The sequence below is a fragment of the Aphelocoma coerulescens genome, chromosome 11 (assembly GCF_041296385.1).
Source record: "Aphelocoma coerulescens isolate FSJ_1873_10779 chromosome 11, UR_Acoe_1.0, whole genome shotgun sequence".
NCBI classification, from domain to species: Eukaryota; Metazoa; Chordata; class Aves; order Passeriformes; family Corvidae; genus Aphelocoma; species Aphelocoma coerulescens.
This window is the reverse complement of record NC_091025.1, coordinates 6,603,644-6,623,986: the sequence shown is the minus strand read 5'-3', so window position 1 is coordinate 6,623,986 and position 20,343 is coordinate 6,603,644. Positions and strand designations below refer to the sequence as shown.

At 57.4% G+C, this 20,343-nt stretch overlaps 2 protein-coding genes across 2 annotated transcripts; both read left to right on the top strand.

Moving 5' to 3' along the window:
• Positions 1 to 1,074: 1,074 nt before the first annotated feature.
• Positions 1,075 to 13,482, top strand: LOC138117237 (adhesion G-protein coupled receptor G1-like). The gene is made up of 14 exons (XM_069027322.1): positions 1,075 to 1,305; positions 6,570 to 6,657; positions 7,172 to 7,597; positions 8,065 to 8,188; positions 8,270 to 8,417; positions 8,493 to 8,621; positions 8,842 to 8,958; positions 9,521 to 9,566; positions 9,921 to 10,021; positions 10,105 to 10,220; positions 11,192 to 11,466; positions 12,089 to 12,200; positions 12,403 to 12,671; positions 12,838 to 13,482. Exons 2-14 carry the CDS (start codon positions 6,618 to 6,620, stop codon positions 12,942 to 12,944), a joined length of 2,010 nt encoding a protein of 669 aa, XP_068883423.1. The 5' UTR covers positions 1,075 to 1,305; positions 6,570 to 6,617; the 3' UTR covers positions 12,945 to 13,482.
• Positions 13,483 to 13,583: 101 nt separating this feature from the next.
• On the top strand, positions 13,584 to 19,837 carry ADGRG3 (adhesion G protein-coupled receptor G3). The gene is given in 14 exon segments (XM_069027323.1): positions 13,584 to 14,245; positions 14,247 to 14,388; positions 14,835 to 14,864; positions 14,953 to 15,112; positions 15,197 to 15,305; positions 15,849 to 15,989; positions 16,078 to 16,200; positions 16,283 to 16,322; positions 16,401 to 16,501; positions 16,964 to 17,076; positions 17,227 to 17,510; positions 17,802 to 17,895; positions 18,338 to 18,624; positions 19,054 to 19,837. Coding segments are annotated over 14 exon segments (1,776 nt in total). The 5' UTR covers positions 13,584 to 14,209; the 3' UTR covers positions 19,170 to 19,837.
• The last annotated feature ends 506 nt before the right edge of the window (positions 19,838 to 20,343 follow it).

Below are 20,343 nucleotides of genomic sequence, written 5' to 3'. Positions count from 1 at the left end.
TGCAAGCGTGCAGGATGTCCCCTGCTCCAGGGATTCCAAAGCAGCCGTGGCACCTGTGGTGGCACAATCTTTGGGGATCAAGGTCCATCACCTTGCCTGCTGGAGCAGGATGTTGTTTCCACCCTTCCCCCTGCAGAAAGAAAACTCTCATTCAAGCCATTGAAAATATCTGCAAGAGCAACTATTTACCCAGGGCACTTCCCGGAGCCCTCCCCCCCGCCCTGCTCCCTCCGCTCCCTGCGTCTCGGCTTTCTCCAGCCCGGCTGTTTCCCGGGGCACACAAAGGGCTGGATGCAGGCGCTGCTTGGCAGCAGCTTTACCCACTCCAACAGTGCTGCATCTACGCTTCCAGCCTCAGCTCCCACTCAGGGCCAGGACCAGGGTGCCAATCTCCAGCCTTGGGGTGGGTGCTGGGAGCCCTGGGGTCGTATGCAGGCTCTACACCCCAGATCCCAGCCCACCTGCTCCGGGGGAGTGCTGTGTATCCCTCTCCGGGGATCTGGGCTCCTTGCCCTGCTCCTTTCCTCCCTCACACCCTGCGGGGTGCGGGACAGGGGTCACCGGGACACTCCGTCCCGGCTGCTTTCCCATTAATTGTTATTTTTTAATCCCGTTGGCAGTCAGGCGTGCAGCCTCCTGGCTCCGGCTCCTCCGGCCCTGGGCCGCCGCTGGATGCCCGCCAGCCCGCTGAAGGGCGGCGGGACTCGGCACGCCCGGCTGTCCCCAGCCGAGGTCCCCCAGCCCATCGTGGTGCCCGTGCCGGCCGGGGGGGGGGGACGCAGCCCGGTGCTCCCAGGCTGTGCCGGGCCGAGCCGAACCGGGCAGGTGCCGTGACCGAGGGCAGTGGCCCCGCAGCCCCCGCAGCGACCTCGGAGGGTCTCGCTGGGGGACGGGGTGCGGCCGCTGGTCCCGGGATACCGCTCTGAACCGAGCCGGGCTGCGAGGTGCTGAGCCGAGCCGTGCCGTGCCGTGCCGAGCTGAACCGAACCTGGCAGAGCCGGACCGAGCCGAACTGGGCAGGTGCCGTGAGCGACGGCGGTGACCCCGCGGCTGCCGCAGAGATCGCGGGGGTCTTGGAGGGGTCGGTGCGGGGCACTCCGGTACCGCCCCGCTGAGTCACCGCCCGCCGGGGGGACGGGGCGGGGCGCTGGTCCCGGGGCACCGCGCTGAGCCAGCCGGGCTGCGAGGTGTGGAGTGGTGCTGAGCCGAACCGTGCCGAGCCGTGCCAGCCCAGCCGAGCCGTCCCGTGCGGAGCCGGGCGGTGCCGGGCGGTGCCGGGCCGTGCCGAGCCCGCCCCGGGTCCAGGTATGGGAGCAACGGGGAGCGGTTGAACCGGGGACGAGGGAGGATCGGGGAGCCCGGTGTCCGCCGTGGGGGTCCCAAAGGCCGCGTTGAGGGGCGTCTGCTCGGCATCGGGAGCCGAGAAGATGCTGCGGCGCTGCGGGCGCGGGCAGAGCGGCGGGAGCACGGGGTGGGGAGTGAGTGGGGTGGGCGTCAGCCGGGGCTGGGGCAGCCCAGCAGGGCTGGGGGGCACTGGGGCTCCCCGCTGACGGTGGCATCGAGCAGCGCCCCGGCTTGCTTGGGCAGGGAGCAGCCTGGACGGATGGAGCGGAGGGGTCTCTATGGGGGGCCCGAGCTGCACCCCGCTGCGGTGGGTGCGGGGGCTCAGCGGTGGGTGTGATGCCTCCGGCTGGGCAGAGCCCGGGGTCTCTGCTCGTGCCAGTTTTCTGTGAAACCAACCTTCATCCCTACTCCATGGGGCTCACACTCCTCTGCCCCGGAGCCAGGCTGGATTCCTGGGCCATGGAGCCACAAAGCCCCCTGAGCTGCCCGGGACCGGCTGTTCCGGGCTGCTGCCAGCGGCAGAGCTGAGCTCCACGAAGCCCCGGCCGTCAGCCCGGTGTGTGGTCATTGCTTTCCACTTTACGGGAACCACCAGCACACCCCATTCCTTCCCTTCCTCCCTCCCGGCGGAGGGTGCAGCATTCCCGTGGGATCGCTGGCATGTCTCGACAGGGTGATCTCCCTTCCCTAAAATGCCTTTTGGGGGGATTCCTCCTGCAACATCCCAGTTTGCTGCTGCCGGTCCCGGCACGTCTCTGCGGGATATGGGATGTAGGATGCTTGGGGTGGTCCCTGCCCGCTGTCTGTGCTGCCCCTCCAGAGAGACCAGCAAAACCCAGCGAGACCAGCTGGAGAATTGAAATGAAGTCTCCTGGAATAACCTCCTGGCAGCAAGTCCGAATGGCTGTTGAGGAGGGAAGGCAGCCAAAGCTCATTTCATGGTCTGAGGGCTGCAGTAACCCCTCCCCAAGCTCCACCGCCAGCGGGGAGCCAGGAGTGTTTCAGAAATGGGGAGGAGGGGGGGCAAATCCTTTGAGCCCGGGACTGCAGCCACAGTGGGGTTTGCCATGTCCCTTGCTGGGTTCGCAGCTCCCATGTGAATTAAGCCAAGGACTGAAATGCTGCATACTTGGTTGCAGTCCAGCTCTTAATCCCACGGCCTGGGGGCTGCTATTCGCAGAGTAACAGGTTTGCAAACAACTGTGTGTTGCCTGAACGGGGATCCCTGGGATTGGCCATCCCTGCACCTTGTGGTGGCACCCGTGGGTGCAGGCTCAGAGCTGTGTGGTTTGCAGACAGCAGGCTGGGTGGCTCCCAGCGTGCCAATGTCTGCACGGGACCAGCTGGGCACAGCCTGTCGGCGCCTGTTTTTCAGGAGCGCTTGGACTCACCAACTCCTTTCCCATCAGCTCACCCGACAGCTGGGGTCTGGCAGGAATCCGGGGGGCCACAGTCTCTTACCTGGCTCCTTGAGTGCTGCAGGCTTTGCCCTCACCAGGCTCCAGCACCTTGTTTTCTGTGCCAAGTGCCTGGGAGCCCGATTTGGGGTGGTCCTGAGCTACTTTGCACTGCCCTGCACCTCCCTTCCCTGGCACCTGAAGCACAGGCAAGCAATGGGGACCCTGCTCATGTGAAGGCGAATAAGACCTGGGAGGGGACAGGGTGTTTTGGGAGCCATTTGAAGCCCAAGGGAGTGCTTTGGAAGGGGGATGGAGGGAAGATAGGGCTGAGGTGCAGGAGGAGACATGGGGTCACTCTCAAAGAAGACTGTGTGGTGGGAGTACGTGGCAGGGACAATTGTCTGTAGCCCCTGTGGCCAGAGATGTGCTCGCACCACTTTGTTGCTGTGTCACATCAGCCTCAGCCCAGTGTAGGTGTACCTGGCAGAGCGCGTGTGGCTGCTGCCGAAGCCGCAGTCTTTGTGTGCCACCGAACCAGGCGCCGTGTTGCCCTGGCACTGAAGGAAGTGCTGGGTTAGTTCACTGTGATATTTCTGTTTGTGGTGTTTTTTAGGAAATGGAAAATTTTAAAAAGGTTTTGAATGTCAAGACCTAGCTCTAAGCAAACTCTCTGTCTCAGGAGCCCCAGGCACTGGCAGGCACCTGTGCCAGCCTCCCCTTGATTCTCCCCACGCCTGTGTGGGAAGGGACGGCTGCCAGTGGCTGGCAAAGAACAGATTTGGCAGGGAGTTGTGCTGCTCCCGTGGGAATCACTATCAGATCTGGTTTCATCCTGCTGGCAAGACTCATCTTGAAGGTGCTGGGCGTTCTGTGCTGCACCGTGGCCTGGGAAAAGCTGAAGCACGGCACCCCTCCCCGTGGCACAGCTTGTCCCTGCCGGGCTGCCGGCGCAGTGCAGCTGCCCCTCGACTCTTAGGGCATTAACAAACGTGCCCGGTCGGCCCCGGCCGCCCACCGGTGCCGGGAATCACATGCCGATGGCATGAATAACGTGTGGCTGGCCCCTGCCGGACACACGCCACTGTCCAAGGACAAGGGCACTTTGTGAAGCACTCAGATACCGACACTGGTGCATCCCTTTGCAGGGGGACCACTGTGGGGTCCTCACTTCCTTGGACAGCTCCAGACCTAGGGTACATTTTCTGTGGCCCCTGCTATCGGAAGCTGTTTGTGCAAAGCTGTTTTGCATCTCTGGGAGCCTGTCCTGGCTTGCCTCTCCACGCCACAGTTTCCTCATCATGTTGCTGAGTCCCTGCCTGAATAACCCACTGTGGTGACGAGCTTCAGACTCATTAACATCTCGAGGAACAGAGCGTCACTTTCCTAACGGACCTGAAAGGAAAAGAGATAAAAACCCCTGGATCTCCTTGTTTCCGGTGTTTGTTTGAGTCATCAGAGCATCTTCCCTTCTCCTTGGCAAAAATGTCATATCCAAAAGCCACGTGCCACCTCCAAAAGCTTAAATACCTGCTGCCAAGTTACCCAGAAAGTAGTAAGGTGGTAGTAAACACTGGGCTTTTTATTTGTGGGTTTTTTTAGTCTTTTTTCCTCCCCCATTCACCTAAGGTTTAGAGACCTCAATATAATGCTTTGGCTTTTCTTTCCAAGACCAGTATGTTAATGGCGATGGAAGGATACGAACTGATGTCCGGGCCTGAGCCTCCCTCTCTGCTGATAAGGGAGCCTGCTCCAAGCTGTGCAGCCCTGGCAGAGTGTCTGCCACCTCTTTGTATATAATCTGCTTGATTTTGAGGCCAAACCAGCAATTTTTCCCCACTGCCATCTGGGTATGGGAAGATGACGAGGCAGGATTCAGCACTGATGAGAACTCAGCACATCCGGCTACCTTTCCTATTCTTATTGCCAGTGTGGATGGAAGCCGTGGTTTCTCACTGTGAAACCATTTTCAGGGGATTTTCTCTTGCTATTGTTCAGCTCAGGAAACGACAATCGGAGTCAGGGCGAGCAGGACCATACTGGGCTCGGAGGGGAAATACCGCCCCCCCCACCCACTTTCCCGTAGGGATTTCTGGTCCCAGTTGAGTAACAGCTGAAAAGGGCTGATCCTCTCCTCCAGCCATCCCAATAAAATCTTAAAGATGTCAGGGATGGGCTGAAGCCTCGTTAGGATTCAGCATTCCCCATCCAGCGGCGATGCTTTATTGGCGTGCCAGCTCTGTGCTGCCTCAACACGGTTGGAATTCATGTGCAGCTCCATTGCTTTTAAGTGATCCAGGTGTTTCCCATCTCCAACAGCATTTTGCCACCCCAAGTCTATGTTTTTTGGATATTTATGCATCATTCCCAAGTACGTGGCAAGGCACCTGGATGCCAGCCCCATCCAAATCCATTTACTGCTGCCAAGTCATGCCTCTGCCATACCCTCCCACCTCACACTGGGAGACCTCATTAGTGTCACTTAGTTACAGCCACGGCAGCAGGTTAATGAACAACCCAAAGCCGCTGTCTTCTGATGATAAATTGCCACAAGAAATAGACAGGGAGGGACAGGGAGTGGGCTGTACACCCATGCAGGATGTGTGCTGGCTACAGAAACTTCCAGACAAAGCCTATGCTAGTGGGAGAAATCTGCTAATGAGTTCTCAAGCAAGTGATTTTTCCCCAGCCTTCCCATCTGAAGACCCCTGAGCACCTGGGAGCGCTCACAAGCCTTTGCAGGTGATGCTGGTTGGTGCCCCAGCACCCACTCACAGCAAACAGAACAGGACTTGACGGCTGGTGGGTTTTGAGGGGATGTTTGAGAGTGGTACATGATGGGGGTGCAGCAGTGGCAAACAGGGTGCTGGCTTCACTTTGGGCATTGACAAGTGTTCTGCTGGGCCAGCTGCTCCAGCAGCCCCCACCAATGCTGTGTCAGTCCTGGGGGGGCTTCTGCTGGCTGCCAGACCCTGGCAGGGTGTGTCCCATGGTTGAGGTGTCAGCAGGGTGAGGAGGAGATGACACTTGGTGCATCCCAGCAGAGCTGGAGATGCAGTTTGTGGCCTGACGCAGGCAGAAGGCAGGATGAAAAAGGCTGTATGTGTGAAGGCGTAGCTGGGTGAGCTCAGGGGTGTGGCAGCACCCAAGGGTGCTCAGTGCTGGCCTGGGTGGAGGTCACAGAAGCCCTGTTCTTGCGCAAAGACAAAGAAAAGGGTGGTGGAGCAGAATGCCAGATGAAGGCATGGGCAAAGGGGCTGCACAGGATGTGGCCCAGCTGGTTGGGGGCAGCAGATTTGGGCAGCCATGGTTGCTGTGCTGGCCTTGCCAGGATGTGCCTGGGAGAGCCTGTTTCTGCAGGATGAAGTGATGGAACGGTTTGCAACATGCCCAGCTCCTCAGCTAATCTGCAGGAGCTGAAAGCACCCAAGAAAATAATTTTAGGGCTGGCGAATTAGGAAACCACAGTTTCCTTCTGTTCCTATCACTTATGATAACAAGGCAAGGTGTTAACTGAGATGTGGAGCAGAGAGCGGAAGAGGGGACCCCTCCTATGTGGATTCGTTGGTGATTGGAGCCTGTGCTGGAGTGCTGGGGCACCCTCTCCGTGCTGAGAGCTCAGGGGCTTCCAGCCTCTGCCATCCTTCCAGCCCACAGCCAGGTTGGATGCCCAGTGGTCCTGGCTCCTCATGGAGACAGAGGCAGCAGGGAGCTGGCTGTGACACTGGCTGGTGTCCCACCTGCACAGCCTTTGCTCTCCATCCCTGCCCCCATGCCATGGGGGATACTCAAATACTCATGTGGCCCCTTTTCCTTTCCCTTTTCCAGGCTCTGCTGTCTCCTCGAAGGCCAAGCCAAAGTAGAGAGCTGCCCAGGATGAAGGTTCTCTTCCTGCTCCTTCTCTCCCCTCTCCAAGGTAGACTATCCCAGCTGTGTCCTGCCTTGGGATGGTGAGCTGGGTTTGGGCTGCTGGGAGTAACTGGCAGCCCCAAAACTTTGGCTGGGGGCCACCATGAGGTGTATACAACCAAGGCTTCCACAAAAGTCAAACATCTCATGGGCCAGTGTGCCTCTGGTGGGTCTTTTGGGCAGAACGTGTCCTTTCCAGGGAAAGAAGATGGTCTCCATCCATCCCTTCTGGGAATGGAGAGGTCCTCTTTCAGTCTCTGCTGATGTGGATGGTAGCACATGGGAGAGGGTGTCCCTGAAAGACAGGAGGTCCTGTTGCCCGAGGGGCCCTGGCAGATCCTTGCAGCGTGGCTGTGACACTGGGGAGGTGGCTGGTGTCATGCAGCCCATAGGACAGGGTTGGGGTAACTGGGGCGGAGAGCCTGGCATGCCATGTGACAGCTGCTGCAGGGCTGCAATGTTTGCCAGGGCTGGCTGTCCCTCCAGCTGATCTGCAGTCTCTGTGTGCTTGTACAATGCAGGGGTGGGAGCCAATGGCCACAGGGAAGAGGATTTCCGCTTCTGCGGCGACCGAAACCAGACCCAGGAGAGCTCTGTCATCTACGAGCACAACCGCGACTCCATCTCCATCGAGAACACGGCCCAGGCACTGATAATAAAAGGGCCCTACTCACCAAACAGGAGAAAATCTTCCTACAAGTACAGCCTGCCCCCCCCCTTGGGCAGGTACCGCTTCTGCATCTACTGGTTCGAGTCCAACAGGACCCTGTGGCTGGCATATGGGAAGCAAAGCATCCTCCTGGGTGGGGACCCATCCAGCAGCATCCCCCAGAGACAGGAGAGTCAGAAGACTGAAAGAACCAGCGCGTACATCTTCAATGTGTCCTACATCGTAAAGGGCGGGAAGAACACCTCCACGGATGCTAAAGTTGAATACTCCTTCCCTGGTAAATGCAGTTTAATGTTATTTTAGAGAAATTAAAGAATTGTTTTATCCCAAGTCTGTTCTCTGGCATCATCAGGGCACTGGTTGTTTCCCAGTATATGGTTTAGCCTGGTGGTATGAAGATAGCTGAAGGGTGATGGAAGGGGATGCAGGTTTTCTTGAAGAAGCCCAAAGACAGCAACCCTAAAGGTGGAGATTTTCAAAACGCTGCCTGAAATCCTGGAAAATTGAGGTCTTTGCAGTGGTTTCTTAGGGTCCAGTCTCCACCATGAGGTCCCCATGGCCTCAGTGGGAGCTGAGCTCCATGTGGCAGAAAAGTCCTGTGGGTTCGGGTCACTATCAGCTTCCCTGGCTTGGGGTCACCTTGAAGCTCTCTGCTTTCTGCTCCCACCAGGGCTGTGCCAGGTAGTTCAGGGCATGAAAAAGCCAGATCTACCCCTGCATTTCATGGCATTTCCTTTCCATCAGCCTTTCCAGCGAGCATGCCTGTCTGGGAGCAGGATGTGGAGAAGCAGCTCACCTCCTTGGACAGCCTCCTTGCCCAGCCCCCGGCACCAGCCATGGGAGCCACGGAGCAGCAGAGGCTCCGACGGTGAGTTCCCAGCTTGCCCCATTCCTGCTGCTGACGATGCATGCCTGCTGCATCCAGCTCACTGTGCCCCTTCCCCAACAGCAAACTTGGGGAGCTGGAGAAGATGCTGGCCAAGGTGGAGCTCGAAGGGCAGAACCAGACCTTTGGGAACGCCACTGTGCACGCAACTGTCCTGAGGGTCCAGCCCAGTCAGGCTCCTCAGCACCTGACCTTTGCTTCCCAGAGAGAGGTGGGTCCTGGAAAGTCTGCCTTAATGCTCTTGTGCTCTCTCCCAACCTCTCTCCTGATGAGTCTCTCCTTGCAGGAGGGTGGAGAAGTCCAGGGATTCACAGTGGACCTGCCAAGCAGCCTGTTCATGATGGTGAAGGAGAGGGAGGAGGTGGTGGAGCACAGAGTGCTCCTCATGGACATCAACAGGCAGACCATGTTCCAGGTAATGCCCATGTGAATGGCATGGTGGGGTGTCCCGTGGTACAGGGCTGCAGGGATGCCACCAGACCAGGCTGCTGGTGCTCACAGGGAGAAGATGCTTCAAAGATGAGCTAAAAGCTTGACAGGGAAAGTCCTGGGATCTCCTTCTTGGGGACTCTCCTCTGCTTCACACCTGGCAGCTCTCCTTTCCCACACTGCCACCTTCTTCTCTTCTCTAACAGGATGAAAACAGCAGCCATGTCCTGGGTAACAAGGTAGTCAGCATCTCCCTGGTGGACACAGTTGTGGCCAACCTCTCTGACCCAGTGGTCCTCACTTTCTTCCACGACCAGCTGCCGGTAGGTGGGGAAACAGCCTCATAGAACCTGAGCCCACCAGGAATGGAGGGGGAAGGAGGGCTCAGGCCCCCACCAGCTTAGGGTGTGGTCACAATCCAGCACGTCCATGACCTTGGCCTACCTGTGCAGGGTCTGCTGTGTCTTCTGGGGCTGTATTGCAATCATGGCTTCACTGTGTGCACTAGTGGTGGCACTGCCTTCCCCTCTCCAGGAGATGCCTCATGGCAGATGTGTCACATCCAGAACAGTCCCCAGGGCTGGGGACACTCTGAGTTAATAGCCCCTTGGCTCATTCATGGCTCTGCCAGGTGCCTGTTCAAAGCTGAACCCCTTGTTTGGAAAAGAAGACCTGGGAGGAGGTATCTGCTAAATCAGTTGTTAACAGAGTGGTCACTGTAAGAAGCTCACTCCCATTGTAGGGGGAGTCTGGTTTATCAAAGTCATAGCTTGTCTCCTGAGACCATCTTGCTTCCTGCCTCACGTTGTCCCCTAACAAAAGTTCTGGGCAGGCAACAAACCCACAACTACATCCTGACCAGGGCCTGTGGTTTTGTCATTGCAGACGAACGTCACCCCACTGTGCGTCTTCTGGCAGGAGGACACCTCTGGTGAGTGCCCCTGCCCTTGGGTGTGAAGTCAGGCCCTTTTTCCAAGGTACCACAGCCCCGCCAGCAGGGCGAAGGTTGCTCTGCACTTCCCTTCCTCACTCCATCTCCATAAGCCGTTCCCACAGGGCAGATGTCAGGTTTTTCCCTCCATAGCTAACCCAAGAGCTTTCCCCTTCCCTAGGGATGGGTTCTCATGCTGAGGGGGCTATTTGAGTATGTGTGCTTGGCCTGGGACAAGCTGGGACTCGCCACTCTTGTTCTCCTTCTTTCCATGGACACCTTGCCCTGAAGATCCTTTAGCCCAAGGCAGATGTTCCTGCTGCTCACCAGATGCTCTCCCTTTCTCTTGCACAGCCAGTTCTGGGAGCTGGGACAGCTATGGGTGTACAACAGTGACAGGGAGCAGCCAGACAGAATGCAAGTGCAACCACCTCACCTACTTTGCTGTGCTCTTGGTGGGTAGCACCTCCCCTCATATCCCTACATCATTCCCACTGGCTGTTCTTCCTCACCACCTCTCATTCCTCCTCCTCCTCAGGTATCCTCTCCAGACATCACCCCCGTGCACAGGAATTACCTGAGTATCATAACCTACGTTGGCTGCCTGATCTCGGCTTTGGCATCCATTTGCACCATTTTCTTCCTCTACTTCAGGTACAGTCTGATGGCTCACCCCACGCTCCCTGTCCGTGTCCTGTCCCTGGCCATCAACACCTGGGTGGGCACAAGCTCTCCATGGGCAGTTGGTGGCCTGGCTAGAAGCATCATGAAGGAGCCTTACTTGAAGAAGGCAGAGTTCTCCTGTACAGGATCCACCCTCTTGGTCAGGTCTCCTGCAGGGTGCCCAGAAACACCAGCTCTTTTCAATGATTTTGGAAAATCTCCTTGGTTATTGTTATGGATGCAGCAAGCAGAAGTCTGCAAAGATCTTTTCAAGGATGTGGAAGAGAACATGGGTGTCTTCTCCTGAGTCATGCCACTGATCCTAAGCAGATGATTCAGACCTGAAATCACAGAATCATAAAAACATAGAATGTTTTGGGTTGGAAGGGACTGAAAGATCATTCATTTCCAACCAAACCCCCCGCCATGGGCAGGGACACCTTCCACTAGACCAGGTTGCTCAGAACTCCATCCAACCTGGCCTTGAACACTTCCAGGGATGGGGCAAACACAGCTTCTCTGGGCAACTTTTGTCAGGGCCTCACCATCCTCACAGGGAAGAATTTCTTCCAAATATCTAATCTAAACTTGCCCTCAGTTTGAAGCCATTCCCCCTTGTCCTGTCACTCCATACCCTTGTTCAAAGTCCCTCTCCAGCTCTCTTTAGGCACAGGGGGGTGCTTTAAGGTCTCCCTGGAGCTTTCTCCAGGCCACACAACCTCAACTCACTCAACATGTCTCCACAGGAGAAGTGCTTCAGCCCTTTGAGCATCTTCAATTCAGGGTCAGCTGCAGGGAGCTGGATTTGCATGGGGGGTTGGTCTCTCAGTCCCTGGCATTACCAGAGAGTTTCCTTGCTCTTCTGCTGGGGCAAGTTGCCCCATGAAGGGCTGTGGGGTGTTGTGGGCACCATTGGTGCTGGCCAGGCATAGTGGTGAGGTCTGCTGCTTTTGATTCTCCAGAAGCAAGCAACGAGACCAGATCACGAGCATGCACATCCACATGAACCTGCTGGTCGCAATCTTCATCCTGGACGTCACCTTCCTCATCTCCGAGCACTTGGCTGGCAGTGGCAGCGAGGCCGTCTGCAGAGTCGGGGGGCTGCTTCTGCACTTTGCACTTCTGAGCTGCCTCACCTGGATGGGCATTGAGGGCTACAACCTCTACCGGCTTGTGATTGAAGTCTTCAACGCCTACCATGACCACTTCCTCCGCAAGCTCTGCCTGGTGGGCTGGGGTGAGCATGGGGGAGGCAGAGACACCCTGAGGGCACAGGGTGGAGGGGCACTTGGGTAGGTCTTTCCCACCAGACATGATGCCTAGATGGGGATGGAGACACAGCTGTGAGGGAGCAGGCGTCTGTCAAGAGCCTTGGTGGAGAAGGAGACTTGAAGGCTGAAGCAGAAGCTGGTGCTAGAGCAAGGGTTGGTCACCCTGGGGGTCACCCAGCAAGGGAGACATGTGAGAGCCACCACTTGGGATCTTTAAATAGTAATGGGATCATCTCTTTCTGAAAGAAACATCAAGGACAGCCCAGAGAGATGGGCTGGATGAGGGAAGCGCCCATGCTTCTCTGCCATGCTTTGGGCTGGAGGTCATGGCAGGAAGATCTTAGGATCTTTCATGGCCTAAAGCTCCACATCCCTGGGAGGTCCCCAGCTGGGGTCAGCACAGCACCGCTCCCTCCCAGGCTGGGGCTTATGCCAGGTGCCCTTGTCGTGTGCTCCATCCTTGGTTTCCTGGTGGGAGGGAGGATGTTGGCTTGTGCTCTATGCAGAGAGAAAGGGGCAACAGGTCCTTCCAGAAGGTCCAAAGGCCAGGGAGTAGGGCAGCCACTTCACTCTGCTCTTTCCACCCAGGATTCCCCTTCTGCTGTGTGATGTTGATCCTCCTGGCTAGCTGGACGAACTATGGCTCCTTCTCCATTCCCATCTATGAATCCGTTGATGGCAGATCCATCAACGCAACCATGTAAGTCATGGGAGATGGATTACCTGGTCTCTGCTCATAGGTAAAGTCAGCTGGCTAAACCTTCACCATGGCCTGGGGCTTTTCTGGGGTTTTGTGCCAGGGGCATCGCCCCTTCCTGGGTTTTGGGCTGGTACCACACTTCCCAACTCGTGTCCCTGTGGGATGACACAGTGTAACGCTCTGCCCTTTCTCTTCCCTCCAGATGCTGGATCACGAACCCCCTGATCCATAACATCGTGAACCTGGGTTTCTTCAGCCTGGTGTTCCTCTTTAACTCGGTCATGCTGGGGGCCATGGTCCGGGAGATCCTCCGGCAAAACAAAAAAGGTCACAAGCTCAAGCACCTCCTGGCCCTCTTTGGGCTGAGCGTCCTGCTGGGCATCCCCTGGGCACTGATCTTCTTCTCCTTCACCTCTGGTGTGTTCTGCCTTGTCTCCCTCTACATTTTCACCATCATCAACTCCCTCCAAGGTGAGCCTGTGACTCTGAGCTCCTCTGAAGGGCACCAGGATTTTCATGGGGTGTTGGTGGGGTGGTGATGGGGTGCAAGAGGAGCTCTGTCAGGCTGGGTGGCTCTCTCTCAACTGCTGTTTGTCCCTCAAGGGGGTTCACCCATGCTTCCTCTCCCCTCTCCCAGGTTTCCTCATCTTCCTCTGGTACTGGACCATGGTGCTGCAGGCGAGGAAGTCCCCTGACTCGCAGAGCAGCTCTGACAGTGCCAAGCTGCAGCCCAGCAGCAGCTGAGCCCCGTGGGGGCTGTGCCGTGCCAGAGCTCCCCACGCCAAGGACGGCCACAAGAAGGACCACACCATCTGCTTTGCTACTGTTCTTGCCCTGTAGGGCTGCAAGGAGCCCAGGGACCCACAGCGGGGCCGGCCACCCCTCACTGCTGCTGGCCCCCTCCCCAATTTCCCCACCCACTCCATTCTGACAGGCTTGGCATCCTTGGGGCAGGAGGGAGGGAGGGAGGGATGCTTACCCAGGCAGTGGGGGCTGTAAAAAGTGGAAGGGAGAGGGTCCCCAGTGCCTTTGGATGTCCCCTCCCATGTCCTGAGGCCAGGGATGATGAGTGGGAAAGGCCCAGTTTTCAGCCTTTGCTGGTGGTCACCATGAGGGTTCTTCCCCAGGGAAGATAGAAGGACTCTGCCCCCACCACACCCTCAGGCAGCTGGAATAATCTATTTTTGTTATTTTGTTGAATGTCTATTTTTGGGTGATGTAGGAGTTCAGTGAGCGTGCCTGCACACCAGAGTTGTGCCCATTAAAGTTGTTCCTCTTGGAATGTGTCTCGCTGGGGTCTCTGCTTGGTGTGTTGGTGGGCTCTCTGATGGGATCCACCTCTCCTCTGGGTTACCCCATTTCTGGGCCAGGACCCAGCATTTTACCCTGTAGGATCCTGCTGAGCTGGGACCGATAATGGTGCTCCTGGCAGAGCACTGGCTGCCTGGTGCCATTGGGCTTGGGGTGATGGAGGGAGATACCACGGCTTGGGAAGTCTCTCAGGACTGTCACTACCCAGCAGAAAGGGAGGCAGGTGGAGGACAGGGATCTGAAGAGGAAGACATCACAGGATGGGGATCATCCCCTCAGGGGCCGTGGGGCCAGGCAGAGTCTGGCTGTCCCGGCTGTGCCTCTTGCAAACACAGCACCACATCTCCCACCCCACCATTCCCCTTCTGGGTGGTTGTGGATCATCCCCCTCCACCCACCTTCCAGCACCCAGCTGGGGCAGGGGCGCCTTGCCAGGCACGGGATGGTTTATCCTGGAGGGTTGTGGTGATGCCCCGTTTAGAAGGAGGATGCTCCAGCATTTGCCGGGCTGGTGAGGGCCATCAGCTGTGGCGAGAGGGCAGGACTGTGGGGAGAAAGGGAAAGCAAAAAGCCCTGGGGCAGTCACGGGAAGGAGCCACGGGGGAAACTCTGCAGCTCTGGCGGTTGTTGCCGTTGCTGTGAGCTGGGACAGGTCACTTGCCAGCCACAGGAAGGCGTGAGGGGTTCCCAGAAGGGAAATGAGGAACGACTGTTGCCTCGGAAGTGGCCACAAGCCCCGGGGGGAGCCTGGGGAGGAGCAGAGCTGCCGGGACAAGGGGAGCAGAGTGTGGTGGGATGACCAGGGGCAGCCAGGAGACCCCACAAAGCGGCATGAACCTGTTCCTGGGCACTGTCCTGCTGCTTCTGCTGCTGCCTGGTGAGTGGCAGGTGAAGTGGGGACAGGCATCCCTAACCCAGGGGATGCATGGGCTTTGTGGGAAGGTTTTCTCATGGGAAATTGTTCACCAAAAGACCATGTGGGGATTTCATCCTGAAATGTGGACAGGCCAGAGGGGGGCATTCCCACTGGGATGTACAGAGGCTGGGGGGGTTGTTGCTGGGTGCTTTTTTAAAACCTGGGACCAGCAGTCTGGGGTCTCCTTTGTGAGCCCCTCTGGCAGGCTGGGCACAGCGGGTTTGCCCTCACCAGCTCTGATCGCTGTCCAGGTGTTTTGAAGCCCACGTAACTGCAGGACTGTTCCTTTAAAACCTGGCAGCCGCCAGACTCTCCTGCCTTCCCTTCCCCTTTCCCTCTGGACAGGGGAGGGCTGGCCCTGGATTTTGGTGTTTCCCCCCTTGTTTCTCCATGTACTTCTCTTCCAGATGTTGCCAAAGGACAAGACAGCTGTTCTGGTGAGTGGTCCCCTCCCCTTCCTACCCTTGCTCCCAGTGCCCACCCAGTGCTGCGGTGCCCAGTGGTCACCTGCTCCCACCCTCCCAGCCCTGGATCGGGGTGATGAGCACGGTGAGTGCTGCAACGAGATGGTGAAGCAGCAGAACCCAGCCAACAGCACCCACATCCTGCGCTTGTCCCAGCACTGCCGGGCGCTGTGGCGCTCTGAGAGCCGCGCCTGTGCCTGCCTGCGGGAGCGCACGCTCAGGTAGTGGCAGAGGTGGCCATGGCAGGGTTTGTGGGCTCAGTCCCCGTGTCCACCTGTCCCACAGCCCCCCTGTCCCCCCTGCAGGCTGCTGCAGTCGGGGCAGCACAGTTTGCTGGCCGGGCTCAAGACGCTGCTCCTGAATGTCAGCAGGGCTGTCACCCGAGACGTCCTCATCACCTTCTCCCCCACGGCGGTGAGATGTGCCCCTCCCTCTCCCTTGCTTGGAAGGTCCCACACCTTGCAAGCATCCCTCAACCCCTGCCCCAGGGCTTGGTGTGCCCCGCTGTGCTCTTCCTCCTCCCTGTGGGGTTGCATCACAGGTCCATGTCAACTTCAGCATCCCTTGGCAAGGAGTCACATGAAGTGGTGCTTGGGAGGAAAGAGCCCTCCCCAAGGAGCCATCTCAGCAGACTGAGGTGGTCAGATGGAGGGTGAGGTAGGAAAGGAGGAGGAACATGTGTGACCTTGTGCCTCCTGCCTACCCACAGGCCCTCCCAGGCTCTGAATGTCCCAGGGGACCAAGTGTGGGTGATGGTGGGTAGAGAATCTGTGGGGTCCCACTGCCAGTTCTTCCCCCATGGATGCTGGGTGCTGGGGATGAGGTTCTCCCCTTCTGCCCTCAGGGCTCCTGCAAACCCACCTGGGCAGGGCTGAATTTGTGCCTGGAGCAAGATTGGTGGGTCCTGAACAGAGAGGTGACCTGCCAGCAACAGCCTCTCACTGTTCTCTGCCACAGGGCCCCAGCAGGCTGAATGCCACAGAGAAAAGAAAGGCAGGTAAAATCCACCTCCCCAGGGAGATATTCCGGTCCCTGAGTAGCCAAACAGTGAGTGTGGTGGTGACAGTCCTCAATATCCAGCAGCTTGGCATGTTCAAGGTATGAGCTGGCATTGCCAGCATCCTTCATGCTGCCACCAGCACTTGCTAACCACCAGCTCAGCTCTGGCAGCGTTTCCCCTCCACAGGAAGTCAACCAGACAGCACAGGTCTTGGACAACACCGTGGTGGGCATCACAGTGGGAGAGAGCAGCATCTCGGGGCTGCAGGACCCTGTGCAGCTCACCTTCGCCCACAGGCAGCTGCCCCACGTAAGTCAGCCCTGCCTGCCTTGATCTCCCCTCCAGTGCCCCTCCCCACGGCGCCGGCTGATGCTGCTCTTCCCCACTGCAGGGCGTCACCCTGCAATGCGTTTTCTGGGATCCCAGCAAAGGTACATCCTCGTCGGGTGTGGGGCAGGGCAGAGGTGCTGTGTCCAGCACTCACAGCCATCCCCACGTGCCTGTTGCAGGGCAGGCAGGAGGCTGGAGCAGCAGTGGATGTGTCACGCAGCCCGGGGACAAGGGGACAGTCTGCTCCTGCGACCATCTCACCTTCTTCACCCTCCTCCTGGTGATGATCCCCCTTCCTGCAGCTCCTGTGCCCTGGCGGTGCTGCCTTCTCACTTTGGCGGCCCCTCGGGTGTCATGAGTAGACACACAGAGACAGTTATAGCTGTTCCCAGGCAAGCCCAGGCCCCAGCTCAGGTCAGCTGAGCAGGACAGGCTGGAAAAGGCCTCAGCCTTGTGCAGGCTCTGACACAGCAAGGCTCGAGGTCCCATATCCTGGGGGAGACTCCCAGGAGGGTGTGCATGGTGGTCCACTTCACCCACCCTTCACCCCACCTCAGAGCATCTCCTCTAAGCCACCACTGCTCTGCTTCCCCTGAAGACCTTCTGGGGGCCAGACTGGGGGCTGGTACGGGGTCTCTGCAGCAGCCCACTGGGGTTATCAGCCCCATGGCTCTGATAGCTGCAGTCAGGTTTTCTAGGCTGGTCCAGGGCCTGTCTAACCCAACATCTGCATGTTTGGCAGAACCCAGCTCTGGACGGCTCCACAGCAAAAGCCTTGATGGCTGTTGCCACTGCTGGCTGCGGGGTAGCCATGGCTTTCGCCATCTTCACCATCGCCTTCTGCATCTTCATAAGGTGGGGTGTGTCAGCAGCTCCATGAGGGCTTGTCAGGCTGGGAGAGATGTGAGGCAATTTCGGTGCCTGTGCGTGGACCTGCTGTGGTACAGCACAGGGCCCTGCTCAGCTGTGACCCCTGCCTTTCCTGATCCCTCTGGGAACACTCAGGTGCAGGTTCAGGCTTGAAGAGACCGTCCACATCAACCTGGGGCTGCACGTCAACCTCGTGGGCAGCCTGTTCCTCCTCAACCTGGCCTTCCTGCTCAACAGTGGGCTCTCTGGCAGGACCCACCCAAGGACCTGTAGAGTCCTGGGGGGGCTCACCCACTATTGCCTGCTCTGCTGCTTCACCTGGATGGCACTGGAGGGCTGTCAGCTCTACCTCCTCTTTGTCAAGGTCCTGGGCATCTACATCCACCACTACCTGGCAAAGCTGTGCCTGATTGGCTGGGGTGAGCACCACCAGCCTGGACAAGAGATGGGGGGTGAGAGGGGCAGTGGGAGGTTTGGATTGGATATTTGGGAAAATTTTTCCCTGAAAGGGTGGTCAAGCACTGGAACAGGGTGCCCTGGGCAGTGGTGGAATTGCCATCTCTGGAAGCATTCAAAAGATGTGTGGATGTGGCACCTGGGGACATGGTTTAGTGGTAAATGTGGCAGTGCTGAGTTAATGGCTGGACTTGATGATCTTAGAGGTCTTTTCCAACCTAAACAATTCCGTGATTGTGTCTCCCTTCTTCCAGGCTTCCCCGTTCTTGTGGTGGGAGTGGCAGGAGTTATTGGCAGCTATGGAGAATACAGCATCCAGGACATGGAGCACCAGGTCATAGCCCGCCTGTGCGTGTGCCACTGCCCCCAGGGCTCAGGTGGCCCTTTGGCATGGGGAGGGGTAGCTCAGTCCTGCCAGGAGCACACCGGTCAGGGATTGCACCCATCTGGCTTGGCTTTACGCCATGCTTCGGCTTCTGCTTCCTTAATTGTGATTGCAACACATCAGCCACCCCCACCTCTCATGCTGAGCCTTCTCAGTGACACCTGCAGTCCTCCCAGGTCATGGAAGGACGTCCAAGGTCCACCTGGAGCTTCCCCAGGCTCCCTCCCAGCTGAGCAACACGAGGGCAGTGGATATGCACCACTGTCCCCCTGCTTCACCTGGCCTTGGAAAATCCCCCAGCACAAGGGTGTCCCTCCATCCCCAAAAAGACCCACAGGGAAGACTCCCATGGGTGCTGCTGGGGCTTGCAGGGCTGCTGGAGGCACCACGGTTGTCTCTTTTCAGGTGCTGGATCACTTCCAAACATCTTCTGGTCCACTACATCACCAACTGTGGCTACTTTGGCCTCATCTTCCTCTTCAACATGGCTGTCTTCGGGGTGGTGACCCAGAAGAGCTGCAGCTTGCAGAACACTGGGGCAGTGCAGGGACACCGTAAGCCCTGGAAGGTGGCTCTGGTGGCAGCAGGGCTCTTCTGCCTGCTGGGAGCCACCTGGGCCCTGGCATTCCTCACCTATGGCATCTCTTCTGCGGCCGTGCTCTACATCTTCACCATCCTCAACTCTCTCCAAGGTCAGCACTCACTCTCAGCTGACTCCCCTGGGCTTGGGTGGGGAAGATGGAGGAGGCAGGAGCCAGCCTGGCTGTGGGTTGACCAGGGATCCCAAGGTACCACCATCTTCCCAGCACTGTCATACCCTTCCTTTTGGCGGGGCATGTCAAGCAGCAGGTCCCAGCCACCAGCATGGAGCTGCTCATGGCTTCCAACTACATCCACCCCACCTGTGGTGGCTTTCCTGCAAGGAAGACATTCCTTAGCAGAGGACTAGGGACATTATCCACTCATGGCGTGTCCCAGCCAAATGGTTCGCCTGAAGGAGGGGGGGACAGGAGTGAGCTGAGGGAACCCCCTGGAAGTGGAAGGGAAGTGTCATGAGCATCCTGGCAAGATACTTCCCAGTCTCCTGCTGCTGCTGAGTGTTTGTCTTCCTTTCCCTGCAGGCATCTTCATATTCATCTGGTTGGTTGTCCTCTACTACCCGAAGACAAAGGAGACCACTGGTTCCCTCTCCTACATCACCAGACATGACAAAACCACCACAGCCTCCCAGGACTAGCTCCTGGCTGGACTTCTCTTCCTGCCTGCACCTGCATCCACTGAGAGCAATCTTTGATCCTAGCAGATGCAGCTTCCTCACAGAGGGAGGGATCAGTTTACCACACCTCAGTTTACCCCTCAGTGGGCATGATCCACCTCAGCAGGGCTCTTTGCTTCATCCCTTTCATTCCTGGTGGGTGGCCCTGGGCAAGGAGCTCCAGAGATGATGCTTCTGCAAAGTCTCTCCAGGCTGCATTTCCACGGTCTTGAGGGGCTCCTGATCTCATTCCCCAGGGGACAAGGAGGAAGCCCACAAAGCACCTGCCTTCAGCCATGATAGAGCCATCACCCTCTTTGTCAGAAGTGGCCTTTGGTGCTGAATGAGCCCAGCAGTGAGTTTCCTGACAGTAGAGGGAGAGGATTGACTTGCTCCAGCCCAGATGTGGGAGGTTTGTGTCTGGGAATCGGCAAAAAGAAGAGGCAACCCATGAGCTTCTTTACAGTACATCTCCCTGCTCTCTGGCAGAGATATGCTGGATATCTTCCTGCAAAACACCCTCTGGAGCCAGCGACAATTCCCTCATGGACACTGTGCTTCAGCCAAAATGCACACACAGCTGCCTTGCAGGGCAACTACTGTCTTGTCTTGATCTGTATTTTAATATTAAATCCCTGCCAGCTGTCTGAGCACTGTGAATTTAGTCTTTAATACCTACAGTATTGTTTGCTATTTGCTTTATATTAGGGATGTATCAATGGACACAAGTTTTGCTGGTAATTTGTCATGAATGTCATGAATTAAGGCAGAAATCACTAAGGATGAGTGCACACACACGTGCATGCACAAAGCAGCCCCTTCTCTGCTAATGCTACTTTGGTGTTGCACAGAACTATGTAAAGACCAGCTTTGGGAGGGCAGATACCTAGAGTGGAGTACTTCCATCTCCCCACATGCCAGGGTGACTCTCTGGGAAGCAGGAGGAAGGATCCTACCACCTCTAGGTACATACTTTGAGTTTAGAGACCGTGGGCCTGGAGGGGGTAAGGTCCAAGAGATGCTACAGGAAACAGAAACTCTGATGCACCTCACCCTTCAAGCCCTGTTTGCATCCAGCCATTACCCCCTTCCCTAAAACACCCATAAAGACACAGCAAGAGCCTCTCTGCTACTTCATTTATTGAGAAACGTTCAT

What these genes read in the sequence shown, in the direction of transcription:
- LOC138117237 (XM_069027322.1), top strand. Translation starts at nt 6,618, where the DNA reads ATGAAGGTTCTCTTCCTGCTCCTTCTCTCCCCTCTCCAAG. An exon ending in GCTCTGCCTGGTGGGCTGGG is followed by an intron (nt 11,467 to 12,088) that starts GTGAGCATGGGG and finishes CTTTCCACCCAG; the next exon opens with GATTCCCCTTCTGCTGTGTG. An exon ending in AGATCCATCAACGCAACCAT is followed by an intron (nt 12,201 to 12,402) that starts GTAAGTCATGGG and finishes TCTTCCCTCCAG; the next exon opens with ATGCTGGATCACGAACCCCC.